At 27.9% G+C, this 19,674-nt stretch overlaps 1 protein-coding gene across 1 annotated transcript in view; it reads right to left on the bottom strand.

The window, feature by feature from the left end:
- Positions 1 to 19,318, bottom strand: part of LOC107447418 (uncharacterized) — a 93,872-nt gene extending 74,554 nt beyond the window's left edge. The window contains exon 1 of the mRNA XM_016062333.4: positions 19,186 to 19,318. Within this exon, the coding sequence (XP_015917819.1) occupies positions 19,186 to 19,270 (85 nt within the window). The 5' untranslated portion in view covers positions 19,271 to 19,318. The remainder of the gene's footprint in view (positions 1 to 19,185) is intronic.
- Between the last annotated feature and the right edge of the window lie 356 nt (positions 19,319 to 19,674).

Below are 19,674 nucleotides of genomic sequence, written 5' to 3'. Positions count from 1 at the left end.
ATCGGTTCCCTACTGTATATATATATATATATATATATATATATATATATATATATATATTATATACATATATATATATATATATATATATATATATATATATATATATATATATTATATACATATATATATATATATATATATATTATATACATATATATATATATATATATATATATATTATATACATATATATATATATATATATATATATATATATATATATATATATATATATATATATATATATATATTTTTAACTTATTTTATAAGTTCTAAATACTTGCAGCTTAGACACAGTTAATGAAATTTATAGATTTTCTTAATTTCGTTTTATTTTTCTATTTTATTTTATTTTATTATTCTTATATCGTTGAACTGCCGACCCAATACTGAGTTTGCAACTACCGATGTTCAACTACGTAGCCTTGAACTTTTGAACCCAATTCAGAAAACAAGGGAACTTCTGGATGAAGTATTGGGGGAAATTTGGCTTCGTGTAGAACTCAAGGACTCTTTAATGGAATTTATCCGCATTTGCGTTACGTGGAGTAATAAACCAAAAAAACCTCTCATTTCTAGCCTGACGTCGAGGAGACTGTAGCCCATTATCCGTTTACCATTGAAAATATTTTTTGCGTCAGCAAAGTGGTTACTGAGCCGGTTGCGGAATTCGCATCAACCAGCCATCGCTGGGATCGAACCTGGGTCACATCATTGGAAGGCGAACGCTCTATTCCCTGCTCTTACTTGCTTAAAAGCCAGGATCCTTTTTTTTTAAAAAAATGAAAAATTACCAAATTAAAGATAAGTAAGTTCAAAAAATCTAAAATTAAAAATTAAAATTAAAGGCGAACTCTCTCTCCTCTGAATCCCCACGGCTCTCATAACTTGTTGACCAAAGTCTATGAAAGAACTCTTTTTTGGGGATGTAACATGCAAACAGGCTTCCGGAGAGAGTTTTAAGGAAGACAGTTAAACAGGCTTCCGGAGAGAGTTTTAAGGAAGACAGTTAAACAGGCTTCCGGAGAGAGTTTTAAGGAAGACAGTTAAATATGCAGTGTATTTGCATCATGCGTATTTGCACCAAATTTGTTGTAGATCGATTTAGAATTGCGAATTTGTATAAGATATATACAAACATATACACATGCTGCTTTAATTATATAGATTTTTGGCTAGACCCTAGAGCCACTCAGACTTTATACTAGAAAATGAAAATAAAAATATAAAAAGCACTAAAGATATGAAAGGTATATTTTTCTATTTTGAGAGCTAGGCTTACCCCTCTCTTTTGCCCAAAAATCTGAGGCTTAGATAATTCGAATATTTATCTAATTGTTACATTTATAAACGCGTTTTTTTAAAATAAATATTAAAAAAAGGAAACAAACTAAAATGGATTATTAAATTTTAAATCAATCATATGTTGTTTTATTTTCTACAGTTTAAACATATCTTTTGAAAGATTTAATTCGAGTTTTCAAAACAGAAGAAGAGTTTCTTTTTTAAATCCTCTTAAAAAAATTTCTAAACAGTATATTAAAACTGTTTGGATTGCTTCCAAGTTTTCAAACAATATTAATACTCTTTACGAAAATATTTCGTACTGCTCACAAAATAACTATAGGGTACAAATAGACTTATTTTTTATAAATTTAATTTGGCAAACAATGTTTCATACATCATTCTAATGGCTTGTTACATGTGTATTATAAATTAAACCTTTTTAAATTTAATCCGGAAAATATGTTCTGAAAATAAACAAACCAATAATAAACCACTAAAATATGTAGGTACAATTAATTATAAACATAAATTGTATTTATATTAATTTTAAAATTCCTTATAATTTATTATTTTAACTAATAATATTTCTTAATTTTCTTTATTAACAGAATAATATTTGTTCCAACCAGAAATGTCATTAATATACAGTAAGGTAATTTTACCAGTGTTCTTTTTCTTGCTAACATTTTTGTTTGCCTCAGCCAATTTTGTATTTTTTTAACCTTTCGAAACTTTTCTGACAGTCATGTTAAGTAGATATTTATCAATAATACTCAATAGCCCATAGTTTCGCTCAGTTTCTTTTTTATAACGAAATAATCTGACCATTGAAAGAAAATTTTATCTCTTTTATCTTAAAATTTTATCTCTTTTATCTCAGCAAATTACCTGTTAACTCCTTCCTTTTCGCTCCCGTGAAAATGTCGGGGCGAGGTTTCGCCCTCTATTTCTCACTCCCGTGATATTGACGGGGTAGAGTGTCCACTAGTAACGCGCCAATAAGAATAAAACTAATTCATTTCTTTTACCCGGAAAGCATTTTATTTCTCATTTTACACACCAGATGGCAGTACCAGGATATTTTTAAGGTAATTGTAGATAGTTAGTTTATTTTTAACTAGATATCAGCACTAATCAAATACGTAATACAAATACAAAAGCCAACTAAATAGACACTTTTATGACCGTTTTCTTGAAAGTTATACGATAGTTAAGGGGTCAAAAGGACTTTAAAGCTATTCCTAAAATTCAACTAATAAATTAAGAGTGAAAATTAGAAAACGTTTCAAGCATTTATGGAACTTGGTAAACCTCTGACCTTTCTTAACTCCTTAACTCGATACATTTCATCGCTGTGTTTCATTAACTCTTCAAATGGATAGATTTCACATTTTGTACCTTCAACGAATAGCATTTCCTCATCGCGTAAACAAAGATTGACATGTTACATTTATCGATGCTAAATTACACCAGGATTGATTTAGTTAAATAAAATAATAATTGCACGAGGCAACAGAGATATGCAATAATTTTGAAGTCCCATTTAAAATAGAGTTCAAAACAAATTTTAAGGACCCATCACTTTCTTAAGCTTCGATTATAATCGAAAACTCGCACAATGCTTTTAGAAAGTTGGTTAGTTAGTTATGCCATCATTTCTTTTTTCATTTTAAATCAGACAAAAAATTGCATTTTCAAACCTTTTATTATTTCATTTTATCATTTAGTTTCATTATTTTCTTCTTTTCTGCTTTGCGTCTGTTTGTTGATTTACCTCAAAAAGCGATTGAAATATCAATTCGCGATCGATGGCGATACAATCTGCTTACATCATTTAGAATGATAACTTACGTAGGTATGAGGAACAGAACTGAAGTTGCAGTTTTAGCATTCAAGAAAAACGAAAAATTGCCAAAAAATTCGATTTAACGATAATGTGGCGATAAATTATGCAAATAGCAGTAATAAAATGACCTTGTGTTGACATCAAATATAAAACTCTTGTAAAAATGTGTTCTCGTTTGCTGGTCGAAAATCGGACAAAAGTTTTATTGGCTAAAATGTCTGCTATCGCAGATAGGAAATGATAGTATTTCATATCACCATCAAGCTTTGAGCTTTGTTATAGACTTGAGTACTCTAGCTAAGCAGAAAATAGTTCCAATTGGGATTGAAAGACTGCCCTAGCAACGATATGAAATCAAATTAATAAAAATGCAGTTCTTGTTAATCTTATACTTTTATACTCAGCGTTTAACATAATTAAGTAAAATGTTTTATAAATAACAATCTCATCATAGTGTTACTAAATAGTATGTGAATACAATAAATATTTTTTGAGAGTACTCACAAGTAGTACGTTTGTACACAAGTAGTACCTACGATGTGTTTGATACTTCGAATAAATGAAATATAATAATTCATTTTCTTAAAGTTATAATTACCTTTAGCATACCTCTTGCTCACCATGTTTGCCTATTGGAAAGTAACATTTAGTTCTTTTTTTTGACAAAAATAAATCCAGTAGTTACTGCCAGATAAAACCTATATCGGAATATTCAGAACACTGATATTTTCGGCAAAAAATAAACATAAATACTCATATATTATTCTACTATAATTACTCTTATCCACTGGGAATCAAAATTACCTTTAATTAATAATAGTTGAGCCTTAGTAAGTATTCGATGTGAACATATGTTATAAAGTACGAGTATAAATTTCACTAATTAATGGGTAAGTCAGTAAGACTCGAAATCATTGCTTGATTGGTTGTCTTGATAAAAGTAGTTTTTTTTTGAAAATGTGAAAAATTATGGCCAAAAAACGCAATAAAATTACCAGACATGGCATAAAGTGGTAAAGACAAAGAAAGTAATGATTTTATATGTGAGTATTCACAAATGGTACTTTTCACCTAAAATATGTTTGACACTTCGAGTAAATGAAATACAATAATAGATTTTCTTAAAGTTATAATTACCTCCAGCATGACATAAAATTTGCTCACCTAAATTATGTTATTCTCGATTTGAAAGTAATATTTAGACCTTTTATTAGATAATCCAGTAGTTATACTGTCAGATAAAACCATTATCAGAATATTCAGAGCACAGATATTTTACGTAAAAAATAAATGCGCATAGATTATGCTTCTATAATCACTCTTATCCACTGGGAATCTAAATTACCTTTAATTAATTATAGTTGAGCTTTAGTAAGTCTTCGATGTGATCATCCGTTATTAAGTTCGAGTATAAATTTCACTAATGATTGGTTAAGGCAATAAGCTTCGAAATCGAATTCGAAATCATTTCTTGATTGGATGTTTTGATAACTGTAAAGCTTTTTAGAAAATGAGAAGGAAAAAAAAATTATTGCCAAGGAAAACGCAAAAAAAAAACCAGTTAAGGCATAATAAAATAATAAAGGCAAATAAAATAATGATTTTAATTAATGAAATTAGGGATTTCATAATAAAATGTGTTTTCTGTTTCTTTGCCAACGAACATATTTCAAGAAAGAAATTATTTATATTAATATCATTAACAAAGTCACTGAACCAATGTTCATATTTCTATTACATAGCGACAAAAAAGTTCTTTATTTCTTGTTCGCATAAGCAACAAAGAATTAAAATATCAGGTGAGTGAGCAATGATAAAGATGAACGCTTGTACCTGCTTGTTTGAGCCGCGATGGCTCAGGGGATAGAGAGTTCGCCTTCTAATGAGGTGAACCGGGGTTCGATCCCGGCGATTGAACCCCGGTTTACCGACCACAGTGCTGACGTGAAATATCCTCAGTGGTAGACGGATCATGGGTTAGAGTCTCCTTGCAGTCAGGCTAGCCGTGGGAGGCTCTCGTGGTCTACCTCTCCATGTAACACAAATGTGGGTTACATGGAAAGGTAGATCAAAAGTCCTCCACGAAGGCAAATTTCTCCCTATACTTGATCCAGGAATTCCTTTGTCTTCTGGATTGGGTTCAAAATTACAAGGCTACGGAGTTGATCATTAGTAGTCGTAAACCCAAAAATTGGATCGGTTGTTCAACGACGGTTATAAAATAAAATAAAATATACCTTCTTGATTAGAAACTTTGAAATATTGTTTTCTCACGAGGACAATAGAAAGCCGAAACAAACTGAGGAAAAAAGTGGAGAAAAACTGAACGCTTAAAAGCGATCAGTTCATATCAACGGACTGTTCTACATTTTTATTTTACTTATACACATCAGTTTAGGCAGGTTCAATAATAATTCAGAACAATATTTTGTTTTTCATGAAGCTTTATAATTACCATGGGAAAGAGAATTTTTCATTTTTTATCTTTTTCTTTGGGTTTTTTTTAATCATTTTGCGTATTTATGTCAGCTAAAAGGTGCTACGAGTTTTTGTAAAAATGAAAAATATGGCCTGTCTTCAAACGCTGAAATTCAAATATTTGTAGAAGTTCATTTTAGAAACGGTATTAGCATACATGCAGAATTAGCAAAAATCTACTTGAGTCCAATGAGTGGATGCGCGCTCGAATTATGAAGCAATAAAAACGAATTGCGAAAGCATTTCTAACACTTTCTGAACTGAGCTGTAATACTTTTAGAGTTAGATGCTGAAACACTCCAAAACTCGTGTGAACAATTACTTTATTTAAAGTTAATACCAAATTGAGCGTTCATATATGAGTGTAGTTAAATATGAACAACGATAATTGAGAAAGCTTACACCAAGCTCAGGTAAATTTATTCCATTCAAGAATAATTTTCGCGATTTACATTTGAAAATAGTCCAATAACAACGGTAGACCGATTGCAATCGAGAAGGTGTAAGCGCGATGCTGAATATTCCACTGAAATAAAAGTTAATTGTTACGTGTCTGTTTTTAATTCAAAAAATTCTAACAGTTATGAGCTGTAAGAATCATGATGTAATATTAAACCAAATTTATAGTTCAACAATCCCAAAAATCATGCAGGCAAAGCTTTATTTCTAATACCAAATTGAGTATTCAGATACATTTTAACTGGTGCAGTTAAATCTAAACACTAGTAATGGAAGAATGTTTTAACTAGTCTCAGGCATTCACATCATTCATGAATTATTTTCCTCCACGTTTGAATATCGTCAGTTCATAGCATTAGATTGTTTACAATCAAACACGAGATATTGAAAATTTGTTTTATTGTAACTTGTTAACTATTGTTTGTTTAAACTTATTTAAACTTTTAGCAAGGTAATGACTACATTTATATTTCAATTTCAAATATCTGTCAATTGTATTTAATAAGTTTATGTTTCATTTCCCCTTGCTTTTACTTTTTAAGCATAGTTCAAGCTTGCAAATGTATTACCCTCTCTGTGCTGTGATATTTACAAACAGTTTTTTAATTTCAAGTATACGTTTCTAATGTTAAATAATTAAATTATTATTACTTTAACTTAAAAGTAATTTTAACGACTCTTTTGTGTATCATATCTTATAAATATTATAAATTTTAATGTTACTGAACACCGAAAATAGAAGCAAAAGCATCAAAATTAATGGCACTATTTTAAGTGTAAACAAGTGTTTATACCAAAAACTATACTGAGTGTTTGGTTTTATCAATAATTAACTTTATTTTATCTCACTACTTTTTGTGTAAAAACGTTTCCATCACTTTTGGTGGTTATATGCTAAAATTGTTCAACGGTGTACAACTTAAAGATTTTCTAAATATAATAGATTTAAATATTATAAATTTTAGTGTTACTGAGCACTGAAAATGGAAGCAGAAACATCAAAATTAATGGCACTATTATAAGGGTAAACAAGTGTTTATACCAAGAACTATACTGGTGTTTGATTGCATCAAGAATTAACTTTATTTTATTTCACTACTTTTAGTGCAAAAACGTTTCCACCACTTTTGGTGGTTTTATACACTAAAATTGCTCAACGGTGTATGGCTTAAAGATTTTCTAAATATAATAGATTTAAATATTATAAATTTTAGTGTTACTGAGCACCGAAAATGGAAGCAGAAACATCAAAATTAATGGCACTATTTTAAGTGTAAACAAGTGTTTATACCAAGAACTATACTGGTATTTGATTGCATCAAGAATTAACTTTATTTTATTTCACTACTTTTAGTGCAAAAACGTTTCCACCACTTTTGGTGGTTTTATACACTAAAATTGCTCAACGGTGTATGGCTTAAAGATTTTCTAAATATAATAGATTTAAATATTATAAATTTTAGTGTTACTGAGCACCGAAAATGGAAGCAGAAACATCAAAATTAATGGCACTATTATAAGTGTAAACAAGTGTTTATACCAAGAACTATACTGGTATTTGATTGCATCAAGAATTAACTTTATTTTATTTCACTACTTTTAGTGCAAAAACGTTTCCACCACTTTTGGTGGTTTTATACACTAAAATTGCTCAACGGTGTATGGCTTAAAGATTTTCTAAATATAATAGATTTAAATATTATAAATTTTAGTGTTACTGAGCACCGAAAATGGAAGCAGAAACATCAAAATTAATGGCACTATTTTAAGTGTAAACAAGTGTTTTATACCAAGAACTATACTGGTGTTTGATTGCATCAAGAATTAACTTTATTTTATTTCACTACTTTTAGTGCAAAAACGTTTCACCACTTTTGGTGGTTTTATACACTAAAATTGCTCAACGGTGTATGGCTTAAAGATTTTCTAAATATAATAGATTTAAATATTATAAATTTTAGTGTTACTGAGCACTGAAAATGGAAGCAGAAACATCAAATTAATGGCACTATTATAAGGGTAAACAAGTGTTTATACCAAGAAACTATACTGGTGTTTGATTGCATCAAGAATTAACTTTATTTTATTTCACTACTTTTAGTGCAAAAACGTTTCCACCACTTTTGGTGGTTTTATACACTAAAATTGCTCAACGGTGTATAGCTTAAAGATTTTCTAAATATAATAGATTTAAATATTATAAATTTTAGTGTTACTGAGCACCGAAAATGGAAGCAGAAACATCAAAATTAATGGCACTATTTTAAGTGTAAACAAGTGTTTATACCAAGAACTATACTGGTATTTGATTGCATCAAGAATTAACTTTATTTCATTTCACTACTTTTAGTGCAAAAACGTTTCCACCACTTTTGGTGGCTTTATACACTAAAATTGCTCAACGGTGTACGGCTTAAAGATTTTCTAAATATAATAGATTTAAATATTATAAATTTTAGTGTTACTGAGCACCGAAAATGGAAGCAGAAACATCAAAATTAATGGCACTATTTTAAGTGTAAACAAGTGTTTATACCAAGAACTATACTGGTATTTGATTGCATCAAAAATTTCACTACTTTTAGTGCAAAAACGTTTCCATCACTTTTCGTTGCTCGATACACTAAAATTGTTCTACGGTGTACAGCTTAAAGATTTTCTAAATATAATAGATGAGATCATTAGCGAGGGCAAAGTATTATTCACTGTATAATAAACTGTTAAACTAAAAGCTTTAAAGTCCAGGCACAATGTTTTCCAAAAAATTTTGAACAGGTCGTTAAATAATTACGGATCAATAAAAGGCGATACAAAAACATCTTCATTATCCTATTATGTAGGGTAAATAACGGAGGCTTAAGTTTAAAACTTCAATATTTATATTTTATGATCTTAAAAGCAATAAGTAAACACTTTCTGACGGATGGTACGTCTTACAATAACTTAAGTACGGCTTAAGAAATGAATATTTTATCACTTCTATATTCTAAAGAGAAAAAGAAAGCCAAAGAACAAAAAAAAGGATGAAGTGAGCGGAAAGCATGCTAAAGTAAAGAAGAAGGAAAAATTATAAAAAAAAGAATGTATCTTTCCCTATTACCTAAGCTAAGATTTAGGGACCGAGAAAAATTCAAAGAAATTCAATTTTCCACTATCCGGATAAAGCGAGTGTTTTTTTCTGAATAAATCTCAGTAAATCTACGTATCATATAAACAAATAAATGATAATATAGAAATTTTATGAAAGTAGCTAGGAGCATTTTGCTTTCTTTCAATAAGATTTATGTTTTCTATTTATTTTGAGAAAAAATGGTCACAATAGCATTTTTATGGTGGAAAATACTAGGTCGTTTTGAAAAGTAATAAATAAGTTTACTGGCAATTCTATAAATTTTAAGTATGAAACGATTTGAAATAAATTTAAGAAAAAAAACAGCTATTGTTGAAGGAAGTTTTGGCAATGACGGAAAATGTTCTCTTTGTTTTTGAACGAACTGTAAGTCAAAAATAAGACGACGTAATGTTAAGAAAAACATTAGAGGTATATTGTAAATCAGTGTTTCCCAAACTTATGACTTTTGTGTACCCTTTCTAAATTTTTCGTAATGCTGTGTACCACTAATCAAAAATGAATGTATTTTTTACTATAAAACAATTACACAAAAGTTAAAAATCACAAACGGCTGTTGACACAACTAATTGTTAACTGTTAACTCTGCAGAAATTAATTTCCCTTTATAACTCTGCAGTCTATTGACAGAGTTAACTGTTAACTCTGCCAATAGAAAAATACGTAATCGTAAATTTTAATGACTAGCTTTGTTTTTAAATAAAATTTTTGACATTTTCTTTTGTTGTAAGATATTTCGCATTAGAACGCGTACCCCCGCTAAACTGTTCCCGTACCCCTGGGGGTAAGCGTACCACACTTTGGGAAACACTGTTGTAAATAAACCAGAAATGTTAACTGATTTTAAATGCACAGGGTGTTTCATAATTGCCGCTCCTAAAGTATAATTTTAGAATTCTCGTAATGAACGACAATATGTGTCATTTTGTGTAATTTTAAGGTAGCAAATGTCTTCCTTCATTTTTAAGTATGTAATTTAACTTGGCAAAAGGCAAAATTTGAGCTGAGTCAGGTGAATAGTTCCTGAGAAATCCAATTTTAATCATATGACTTCTTTAAAATTTTACTTCTCAGTAACTATTCAACCAATTTCAATCAAATTTTACATTTTATCTTGTAAAATTGCATATTTAAAAGTTATGTAAGGAAGTATAAATTAAAATTCAAAAATTTTTTCGACTATTTTATTTAATAAAATAATAACAAATATTTACTATTTAAAAAAAATTTATCTTTTGCATGATATTATCTTTATATAAAAGAATCTTCTAATTGTGTGCTGAAATTTTTTCAATCCACTCAAGAAGTTCTAGCAATATGACGAAATACGCAAAACGTAAAATTAACATTAAGTGGTCTAAACTTTGCATCGCTCTCTTGACCAAACTATGGGGACCATATTTCCCAGATTGAGGTTGCATCCTATGTTTTGATGATCAGAGATCCAAATCCGCTTTGTGTCTGGTTTCGTAACTTAAAATATCGTTTGCACTAATTGATTTGCATACTTGAGGTCAGCCCCTCGAATCAATAATGTTGATTCCTAAAGCGTAAAGATCAGATCATTCGATAAAAAGCTATTCAAAGTGGTCAGTTTTTTATTCCGCATCGTACATAGGAGTAACATAAAGATAATATTTGATTAAGAAATAAAACAAAATGTTCATTCACGAATTCAAATTTAATATAGCATATATAATGAAACTAGCTCATTAAAATCAGTATTGCTAACTATACGAATAAAATGTACCGTTATATCAAAGATAAAGTAATTATTATAAGATAACTGCTTAGAGTTCTACAATTTTAAATAGTTAGTATTTTTTTAATGAGATGACGTTAAGCTATATAACATCAAAATAGAAACCCTTAATTTTTTTATGAAAGTAATATACAAAACATAACTAAAAACTATAAATTATCTTGCTTTAATTTAAATCCAAATTGCTCGATATTAGATATAAATTTCTATTTCTGATTTTGGATGGAATAATTCTCTTAGCACGTTCTCGTATAATTAATCAGCTTACCTGCATCTTTATCTGCCTAAGATTCTTCAAAGATATTAATAAATCACTTCAGTTCATGACTCAAATAAATATAAAACTCATTTTAATAAGTGGCACTTTAAATCTGATATTAATTCCCTAAGCAGAGCAATTTAATTAAGAACTTATATGAAGATTTATCGGACACGAATGTAATCAGAAAATATGATATACATTCATCTACTCTGAAATTTTATATCGTCGTTTAAATGTATATTATAGTCACCTATGCAATTACGAAATGGATACAAATGCATATTTTTTTTTACAAATTAAGTAAATTGGATTCTCTATAGTGCTGAAAAATATTTTGAAGCATTGACATACATTATATATATATATATATATATATATATATAATAAATAAATAAATACAAGCAAGCACTAAGAAAGTTAAGAAAAACAATAAGTTTCATTTTTTGCGCTTAAGCTGCAAGTAAACAGCACTCATTAGATAAGTTCAAAATGAAGAATAAAATAAAGAAAAATTATAGACATATGAAAAAAAGGGGGGGGGGGTGGGAAATAATAAGTAAAAAATAACAAACAACATTTTATTAAATAAAATAAAAAAAATGAAATGTTAATTAAAAAAGCCGGAAAAAAAGATATAATCTTTTCTTCAGCCTACACGATTATATCCGCAAAACAGAGTGCTTTCTGATATTGTATCAATAAAGCCAAAGCAAAATATATTAATACAATAGTGTGAGGAGCACTCAAAAAATTTTCTTATAAAATAACTACAACTACAATTTACTTAATTTGTAAAAAAAATATACATTTGTATCCATTTCGTAATTGCATAGGTGACTATGATATACATTTAAACGACGATATAAAATTTCAGAGTAGATGAACGTATATCATATTTTCTGATTACATTCGTGTCCGATAAATCTTCAATAAATGTTATTTTTACTTTTTATGATCTATTTCATTTGTAGTTATTTTATAAAAAAATTTTTTGAGTGCTCCTCACACTATTGTTTTAATATATTTTGCTTTGGCTTTATTGATACAATATCAGAAAGCACTCTGTTTTGCGGATATAATCGTGTGGGCTGAAGAAAAGATTATATCTTTTTTTTTCCGGTCTTTTTTCCGGTTTTTTAATTAACATTTCATTTTTTTTTTTTAATAAAATGTTGTTTGTTATTTTTTTCTTATTATTTCCCACCCCCCATTTTTTTTAATATGTCTATAATTTTTCTTTATTTTATTCTTCATTTATATATATATATATATATATATATATTTAAATATACAGAGTGGCAGAGAGATGCTTTATACTTCAATTTGGGTACTTTGTATCACATTTTTGGATAATTTGGGAATTTAGATTGACCACATTTTTTACAGTAATAATTACCTTTAAATCATTGAATCACTCAAATTAAATAAATATTACTTTAAAAATTATGGTATAATATTTTACAGTAAAATTGGGTTTTACGATAGAAATGAATTTTAAGGTAAAGCAGATTTTGCTCTAATTTGGGAATTGCTATTGATCTTAATTTTTACAGAAATGAAACAGTAAAATCAATGAATCACTTTATTTAAACAAATATTACTGTAAAAAGTACGGTATAATAGTAAAATTGATTTTACGGTCAAATGGATTTTACGAATAATGGATTTTACGGATAATGGATTTTTCGAAAATGGATTTTTTTTTCACGGGTTCTTTAAACCGTAATTAGATTCGAAATTCTTTACGGAATAGTTCATATTTCAGATTTTATCTTTCAATCTCAGTTGATTTAAAATGTTTTAATTTTTCTAAAGAGAAAAAAAACCAAAAATACCTCATCACGAGATTCTAGATGAGGATATTTTTTTTTTTTTGCCCCCTTATCGCAAACTGTCACAATGATATGAAAAGTTTTCTTCTCCGACAAGCAGGACATCATTTGTAGACAGTCCTACTTATACTAATTGCTATAAATTGATGCATATGTCTCGCTATCATTCCATCTCGCTATCATTCCAGGAGAATGCATATAGGATCCCAGGAGTCCCTAAAAAGTCTAAATTTTTTCAGAGTAAAAACGCAGCTGTTCCATTTTTAGAGAGCCATATTACAGATCGTCTAGACAACCAATTAATCCCAACATATTCTTTGGGTTTCTAAAGCTTAACGCACACATTAAGCCCTGTTTTCTCACATTAAGCAATTGAAAATAGACGCAACCGCAAAAGCAAAATTTATCCCCAAAATCAAGATCGTTAAAAATACTCGCACAACTTTCTTTTTGAGTAAATCTTTGTTATTCTTAATTATTAAAAAAATAATAAGCAATAAGTTATTTTATAAAAAATATTTATATATATATATACACATTTTGGTAAAAGTACCGAATATTTTTTTTAATAAAAGGAACTATAATTCTGGTTAACAAAGCCATAATCTATCGTATTTCAGCAATTTATTTCATATTTATTTTGTTCACATGGTAACGGTTTATCGAAAATTCAGGTTTTCAAAATTATAGTTCTTATTATTAAACATTTAGTAAAAAAACATTGCTGAAAAGCAAATTTTACCCAATAAATGGTTTTCCGTGCCCATCTAAATTTCTTCACTTATACTAAATTTTATTACACATTATAAAACCATATTTTTTTGTTAATTTTACCTAAACCATTACCATAGCCTTTCGGTAAAACCTACAGAGCTTTTTATGTTTTCAGGGAGAAAGAGACATGATAAATTTTACCATATTTTGGTAATTTTGATCTTCTCAAAACTGCAATATAAAAAACTCTAAAATTCGAAGAATTGTAACTAATATGCGAAGTTTTTATCGCTTTGACTATTAAAAAATATTCATCGAATTCGTTCATATTTTGTAATTATTCTATGAAGCAGAAAAGTTTTACCGTTAATGCTATGCTCAAACCGAAAGTGCTTTTTTAAATTTTTTATTTCCTGTCATACAGTTACCATTTTTTTCACATAGAATGCTAAATTAGGTAATTATGCGTAACACGGTATTACACGTTCATAAATATAGTTGTAAATTTTCCTCATATAGATAATATTCTAAATATATTCCATATGATAATTATGTATCTATTATGACGGAACATGGTGCTAATTCAACTAGATTTGATTTATCCAACTATTGCTCTGACTACAGCAGCAGGATATTCTATAAGCCATTATTTCCCGTCGTGCCTTTATACAAATTTATAAAAGGATAAGAGGGTTTTAGTAACTAAACACTTAATATTCAAGACTTGAAAATTGATAAGCTCCGAGTTTTTATAAAAATATATATATATATATATATATATATATATATATATATTGTGCTTTCTGAGCGTTACAATACAAAGATTTACATTTTGAGAAGGTCAGCGGTCTTATCAAAAACGAGGATTCAATTGAAAAACAATCACGAATAAGGTTTAGTAAAACTGTTTGACAAAAAACTTGAATAGGAATTTTTAAGCATCGGAAAAGCTGTTGAGGACATGGGAACAGATCTTGAACAACTTTTTTATTTACTGGCCAGTTTTTTACAGAGAGATATTGTAGATCGTCAACCTTCAGTACATTTCCTGAATGGTTGCATAATTGCACTCTGAACACAACAGTAGGAATTTGTAAAAGATGGTTTTTAAGGTATGTTTCTAATTTTCGTTTTACTCAGTTTAAGAAAATTTGGAGATGTTTTATCACTTTAGTTAGAAGAATATAATTTAATATAGATGAATAAAATAAAAAACAAAGGTTTCAATACGTATTAATTTTTTCACGTACAATAAACTAAGACATAACATCGGTGAATGGTGCCGTCTTCTGCTTTGCGAGTTATTCTACATTACCCCCAATGAGTTAAATATATCGTTTGGACATGCACTCGGTGTGTTGCCCTTTCGGACCATTTCCTCAAGTAAAAATAGTTATATTAATTTATTAAACTTAAGATATTGGTTCTTTGCTTTTAAATAAATCAAATTGAATAATAATTTTCAAATCTATTGAATTGCGTTTAAAACGCAAATCTTATTATATGGAAACAATCGACTGCAAAAAAAGTATTTTAATTAAAATATGTTAATATTTATTTTTCAATAAGGGTTGGATTGACGTAAACATCATTCAGGTTATAATTATAGCTTAATGTGTAATAAATTAAAGATTTATATATAATAAATGACTATATCAAGTTTGTTCATACTAGATTCATAACATATTCAAGTTATCCTCATGTAGTGGGGCTAACATGAACAAAAAAAATCTATCTTTTAAAAAAGCGATTTGTTTTTTTAATGTGAAATTGGTAATGTCTAACTATTGGTAAATGTCTGAACAGGTAAATGTCTAAACTATTGTTAAAAAATTCTTCAACAGTAAAAAATTATATTAAATGGGGTTTTTGGCAATCGAAATTTGTAAAAAATGTCCACGCTAACCCTCCTCTCCCTCTACGTATACGATGTAAATGAGTTTACTATTTTCAAATTTTTAGGTATTCTTAACAATTTTTTAATGCAACAAAACAAAAACTAAGTGATAGAATAAATATCGATTAATCGTATACAGACATTAATGACAAAGCCAAAATTGGCAAAACTGAGATTCATAATAATTTCACACTCCAGTTAAGCTTTTTTTATTCTAAGTCCATTTACATAAATTGTGTTTGTATGCCTATACAATACATGCATTTTAATACTCAGCGAATTGTTTGAAGTGAAGAAGAATGGAATTATTAATATTATACTGCTTTTGACACGATGTTACATATGCTGAACTCAAACTAAATTGTTATATTATTTGAAAATTAATCATTGTGGTAAATAATTGTGTTTCATTTCAATAAATTTTAATTAGCAATATATGATAACATTAGGCAAAGTAGATGCCTACAGCAACGAAACAAGTCTTCATAACATTTTGTCTTAAAATCTCAAACAAACGTTGTATCTCGCTTTACTAAGTTTACACTTACCATGATAGAGAGTTTATTTATTCAATAAGTATTTAAAATAAATATTGCATTTAATTTTACAGAATATTTCATTGCAAAACGCTTTAAGAAATTTTCTAAATCTGTTTAATTGTAATATTTATACTTGTATAGTTCTTTTGCCTAATAGACTGCAATCACGCAAATGTAAAATCACCGGCACACAATTAATCATCTTTATTGAAGCAATTGATTTAAAGTAAAACAAATATCTGTGTGGAATGCATTCTTAAAACAGCTGCCTTAGAAAACATTTTTACATAATTAATAAATTGATTAATTTTATGATAGAATATACTACTTGATAAAATTTTTCATTATTATTCTAAAAAATATATTTTGAAACATTTTCGATTTTAAAATATAAAATATTTAAAATAAAATATAAAAAAAGTATATGAGCACTTTAACATTCAAACTTTTGAGGCGCAAAACATTCACAGAAATTAAAATTTATAGAAATTATTAATAATAAATAAAACATATGAATAATTAATAAAAATTATTAATAATTATTTTAATAATAAAATTTTACATCAATTAAGTAAAACATTAATCCAAATGGAATATCATCAAAATTAAACCGCTACATATCACATGTTTAGTTTTGTAACCTGGAAAAATTAAAAATTCTTCATTTCATGTACCTTAACATTCCTTTAGTATCTACTTAAAAACAAAACAATTTGCAATTAAATATTTAAGAGTGGATTTTTCGTACATAAATGTGTTGAGGATGTAGTTAACTTTCTTAAGAAGTTCAGTTGAAACTTTTATTGTTTTATTCTAAACCATTTCAGTTTATTTCGTTTCCTTCGTTAAAAATAAGGAAAATCCGTGCTATGTGATTTGTGTCATTCGTGACTTACTGTCGTGGGCACAACGTTTCTTGTGTAAATATAATGACATCTGATTTTTTATCATTCCGACTTAAACCAGTTTAAAAGAAGCCTACTAAACCATTTAAAGAGATCAAGAGTTTTTTTCTGATAGTTGCTGGAGATAATAATGCTACAAAGTGAATTTGGTAACAACGGGAGAAAGCAACAAAAATAAACGCGTGTTAATATAAGAAATCCACAGAAAAAATTTAATATCTTAATCAGGTTTTTGAACATTCAACGTTATTCTAAGAGCAATTATTTTTCTTGCGATGGTATGTGTTCATTTTTTGAACTCCAACTGAGGTTTGAGTTCGTTACGAAAATGTTTTTTCTTAATCAAGGAACTTGTAGACTTTGCGGGTTGATTTAAGTTAGTTTCATTATAAAAATAATAATAAACAAATAATAATAAACATATCAGACATGGTTAAAACGGAAGGGCACATTGAAAAAATTTTGGATCAAATTATGTTAAAAAGTGTATTCACTCAAAATGCCAGTAATTTTTACTTTAAAATCACAGTTTACAGAACAAAAAAATGCTTAACCGTAAAAAAAAAATTTTTAACCGTAATTTCGGCAGTAATATTACTGTAAAATAACTGTATCATCGAAACTAAATAAATATTATTTTAAAATTACGGAATTAAAATTGTACAGCAAAAATAGATTTTATGGTAAAAGTATCTTTTACATTGCAACATTATTATTAAGTATTTTATGTACACCTCTTTTATTGTACTTTTTATGGTTTGATACTTCTTATATCTTTAATAAATAATGACTATATTTTAATTGTATGATTTGAAATAATTACAGTTATTCGATATTTTATGCCTTCCTTTATTTATACAGAATGAAGTTTAATCTCATAACTTGAAGGCTTTTATTAATTTTACAACAAAAATTTTTATTAACGTGACAAAACGTGACAATAAACGTGACAAAACAAATCATTCAAACATTCGTAACTAACTATTTCATGAAAAAAGCATAACTTGCCGTTATTTTACATCTTTATTTATAATAAATATAATAAAAGGAAATATGTATCATTTTATAAAGCAGTGAATTACGCAAAAGTATAAATTATTGGTACATTACAGTATTAGTATTAAAAATAAATCAATTTTCTGTAAATAATTCTTTAATTTGACAAATTTCTTTAATTTATTCTTTATTCTTTAATTTGAAATTATTCTTTAATTTGAAATGGTTTATTCAACTAATAAATTTCAAGTAATTTTCCACGTAATGCCTATATTGGAATTTACTTTTTAATTTGGATGCAGTTGAATAATTAAACGGTGATACTTTTTGATTTCATAATATACTTCCAATTTTTTCTGCCCCACGATGATATTATTTTCATGTGCGGAACATAGTTTGCCTCTCAAATATTCCAAACTTGATACATTAGGATATAATATATTTCATAAAATATTGAATAATTTTAACAATTCTTCTTCTTTAATCCACTATCAGTTCATAAAGTATATGCTTTAAATCACATTGCAAAAATCAGTACTATAATATAAAAAGAAACAACTTGAGGTATCAAATTTAATAAAATATTTAAAAAATATTTTTCGACGCTTTATCATAATTTTCTTTTTTTTTTGCTATTCAATTCTGAAATTGTAATATAATTTTAAAACGAAATATATTTTGTTAGAAAAATTTTGCAGGGCAGTACTATATTACATATTTTCAATGTTATAGAATTGTTTTAAAGAATTTGCATTTAAATATAATTTAGCTATTTAAAAAAATAGAAACGAATAGGTGTTCTGCTATAGATATCGCAATTTCAGAAAACTAATTTCTATAAAAAAAAAATGATAATGCATGATAAAAAAAAGACATCTTTTATTAACCACTTAAAATAATATAAAAATGCATGCTGCAATATAATTTAATTTATTGCTTTTGAAACATTTTTTATTCAATGCTGCTTTAAATTTGCTAAGAAGCATTCAACAGGTGCAATCGAAGTTTTTATATCAAAACTTAAATCAGGATTACTTCCACTGATTGTAGGAGAAAAAAAAATCGTAGAACTTACCTGGAAATAAAAGCGCCAAAACCGCCAGAGGAGCGAGAGCAACTAACATTCCTCTTTTAAGATAAGGATATCCATGCGACCTCATCGTGAGAAAACAACTGTTCGAATAGCAACGCGTCCCACAGCCCGAAGTGGGACCACATCGGACCGGCGCTGATACTGGCGCCACCCCCCGTCAAACTATGACGTCACGAGAAATAGGAAATCCTATCAAACATTAAACACTGAAAAAGAATTGAATTTTAGAAGATTACTTTCATAACACTTTACTTGGATTTTATTTTTTCGCCAAGAAGTGTGATTGAAAGTGAATGATTTTTAAAATTGGTTGCAGTCTGAAGTTTCAGACATTGAAACGAGGCACAGAAGTTATCTAGCTTTTCCTTCGTTTAGGTTGATTTGCGAGCCGAGGTAATGTTAGACGTTTTCAATTTGTGTCAGTAATATTAAACCGGGTATAAAGTTTCAACGAACATGCTTTAAAAATTA

This window comes from Parasteatoda tepidariorum, chromosome 1 (genome assembly GCF_982258835.1).
Source record: "Parasteatoda tepidariorum strain Cologne lab strain chromosome 1, Ptep-v5.0, whole genome shotgun sequence".
Classification (NCBI taxonomy): domain Eukaryota; kingdom Metazoa; phylum Arthropoda; class Arachnida; order Araneae; family Theridiidae; genus Parasteatoda; species Parasteatoda tepidariorum.
Note: the sequence above shows the minus strand (reverse complement) of the source record. Positions and strands in the feature narration are given on the sequence as shown.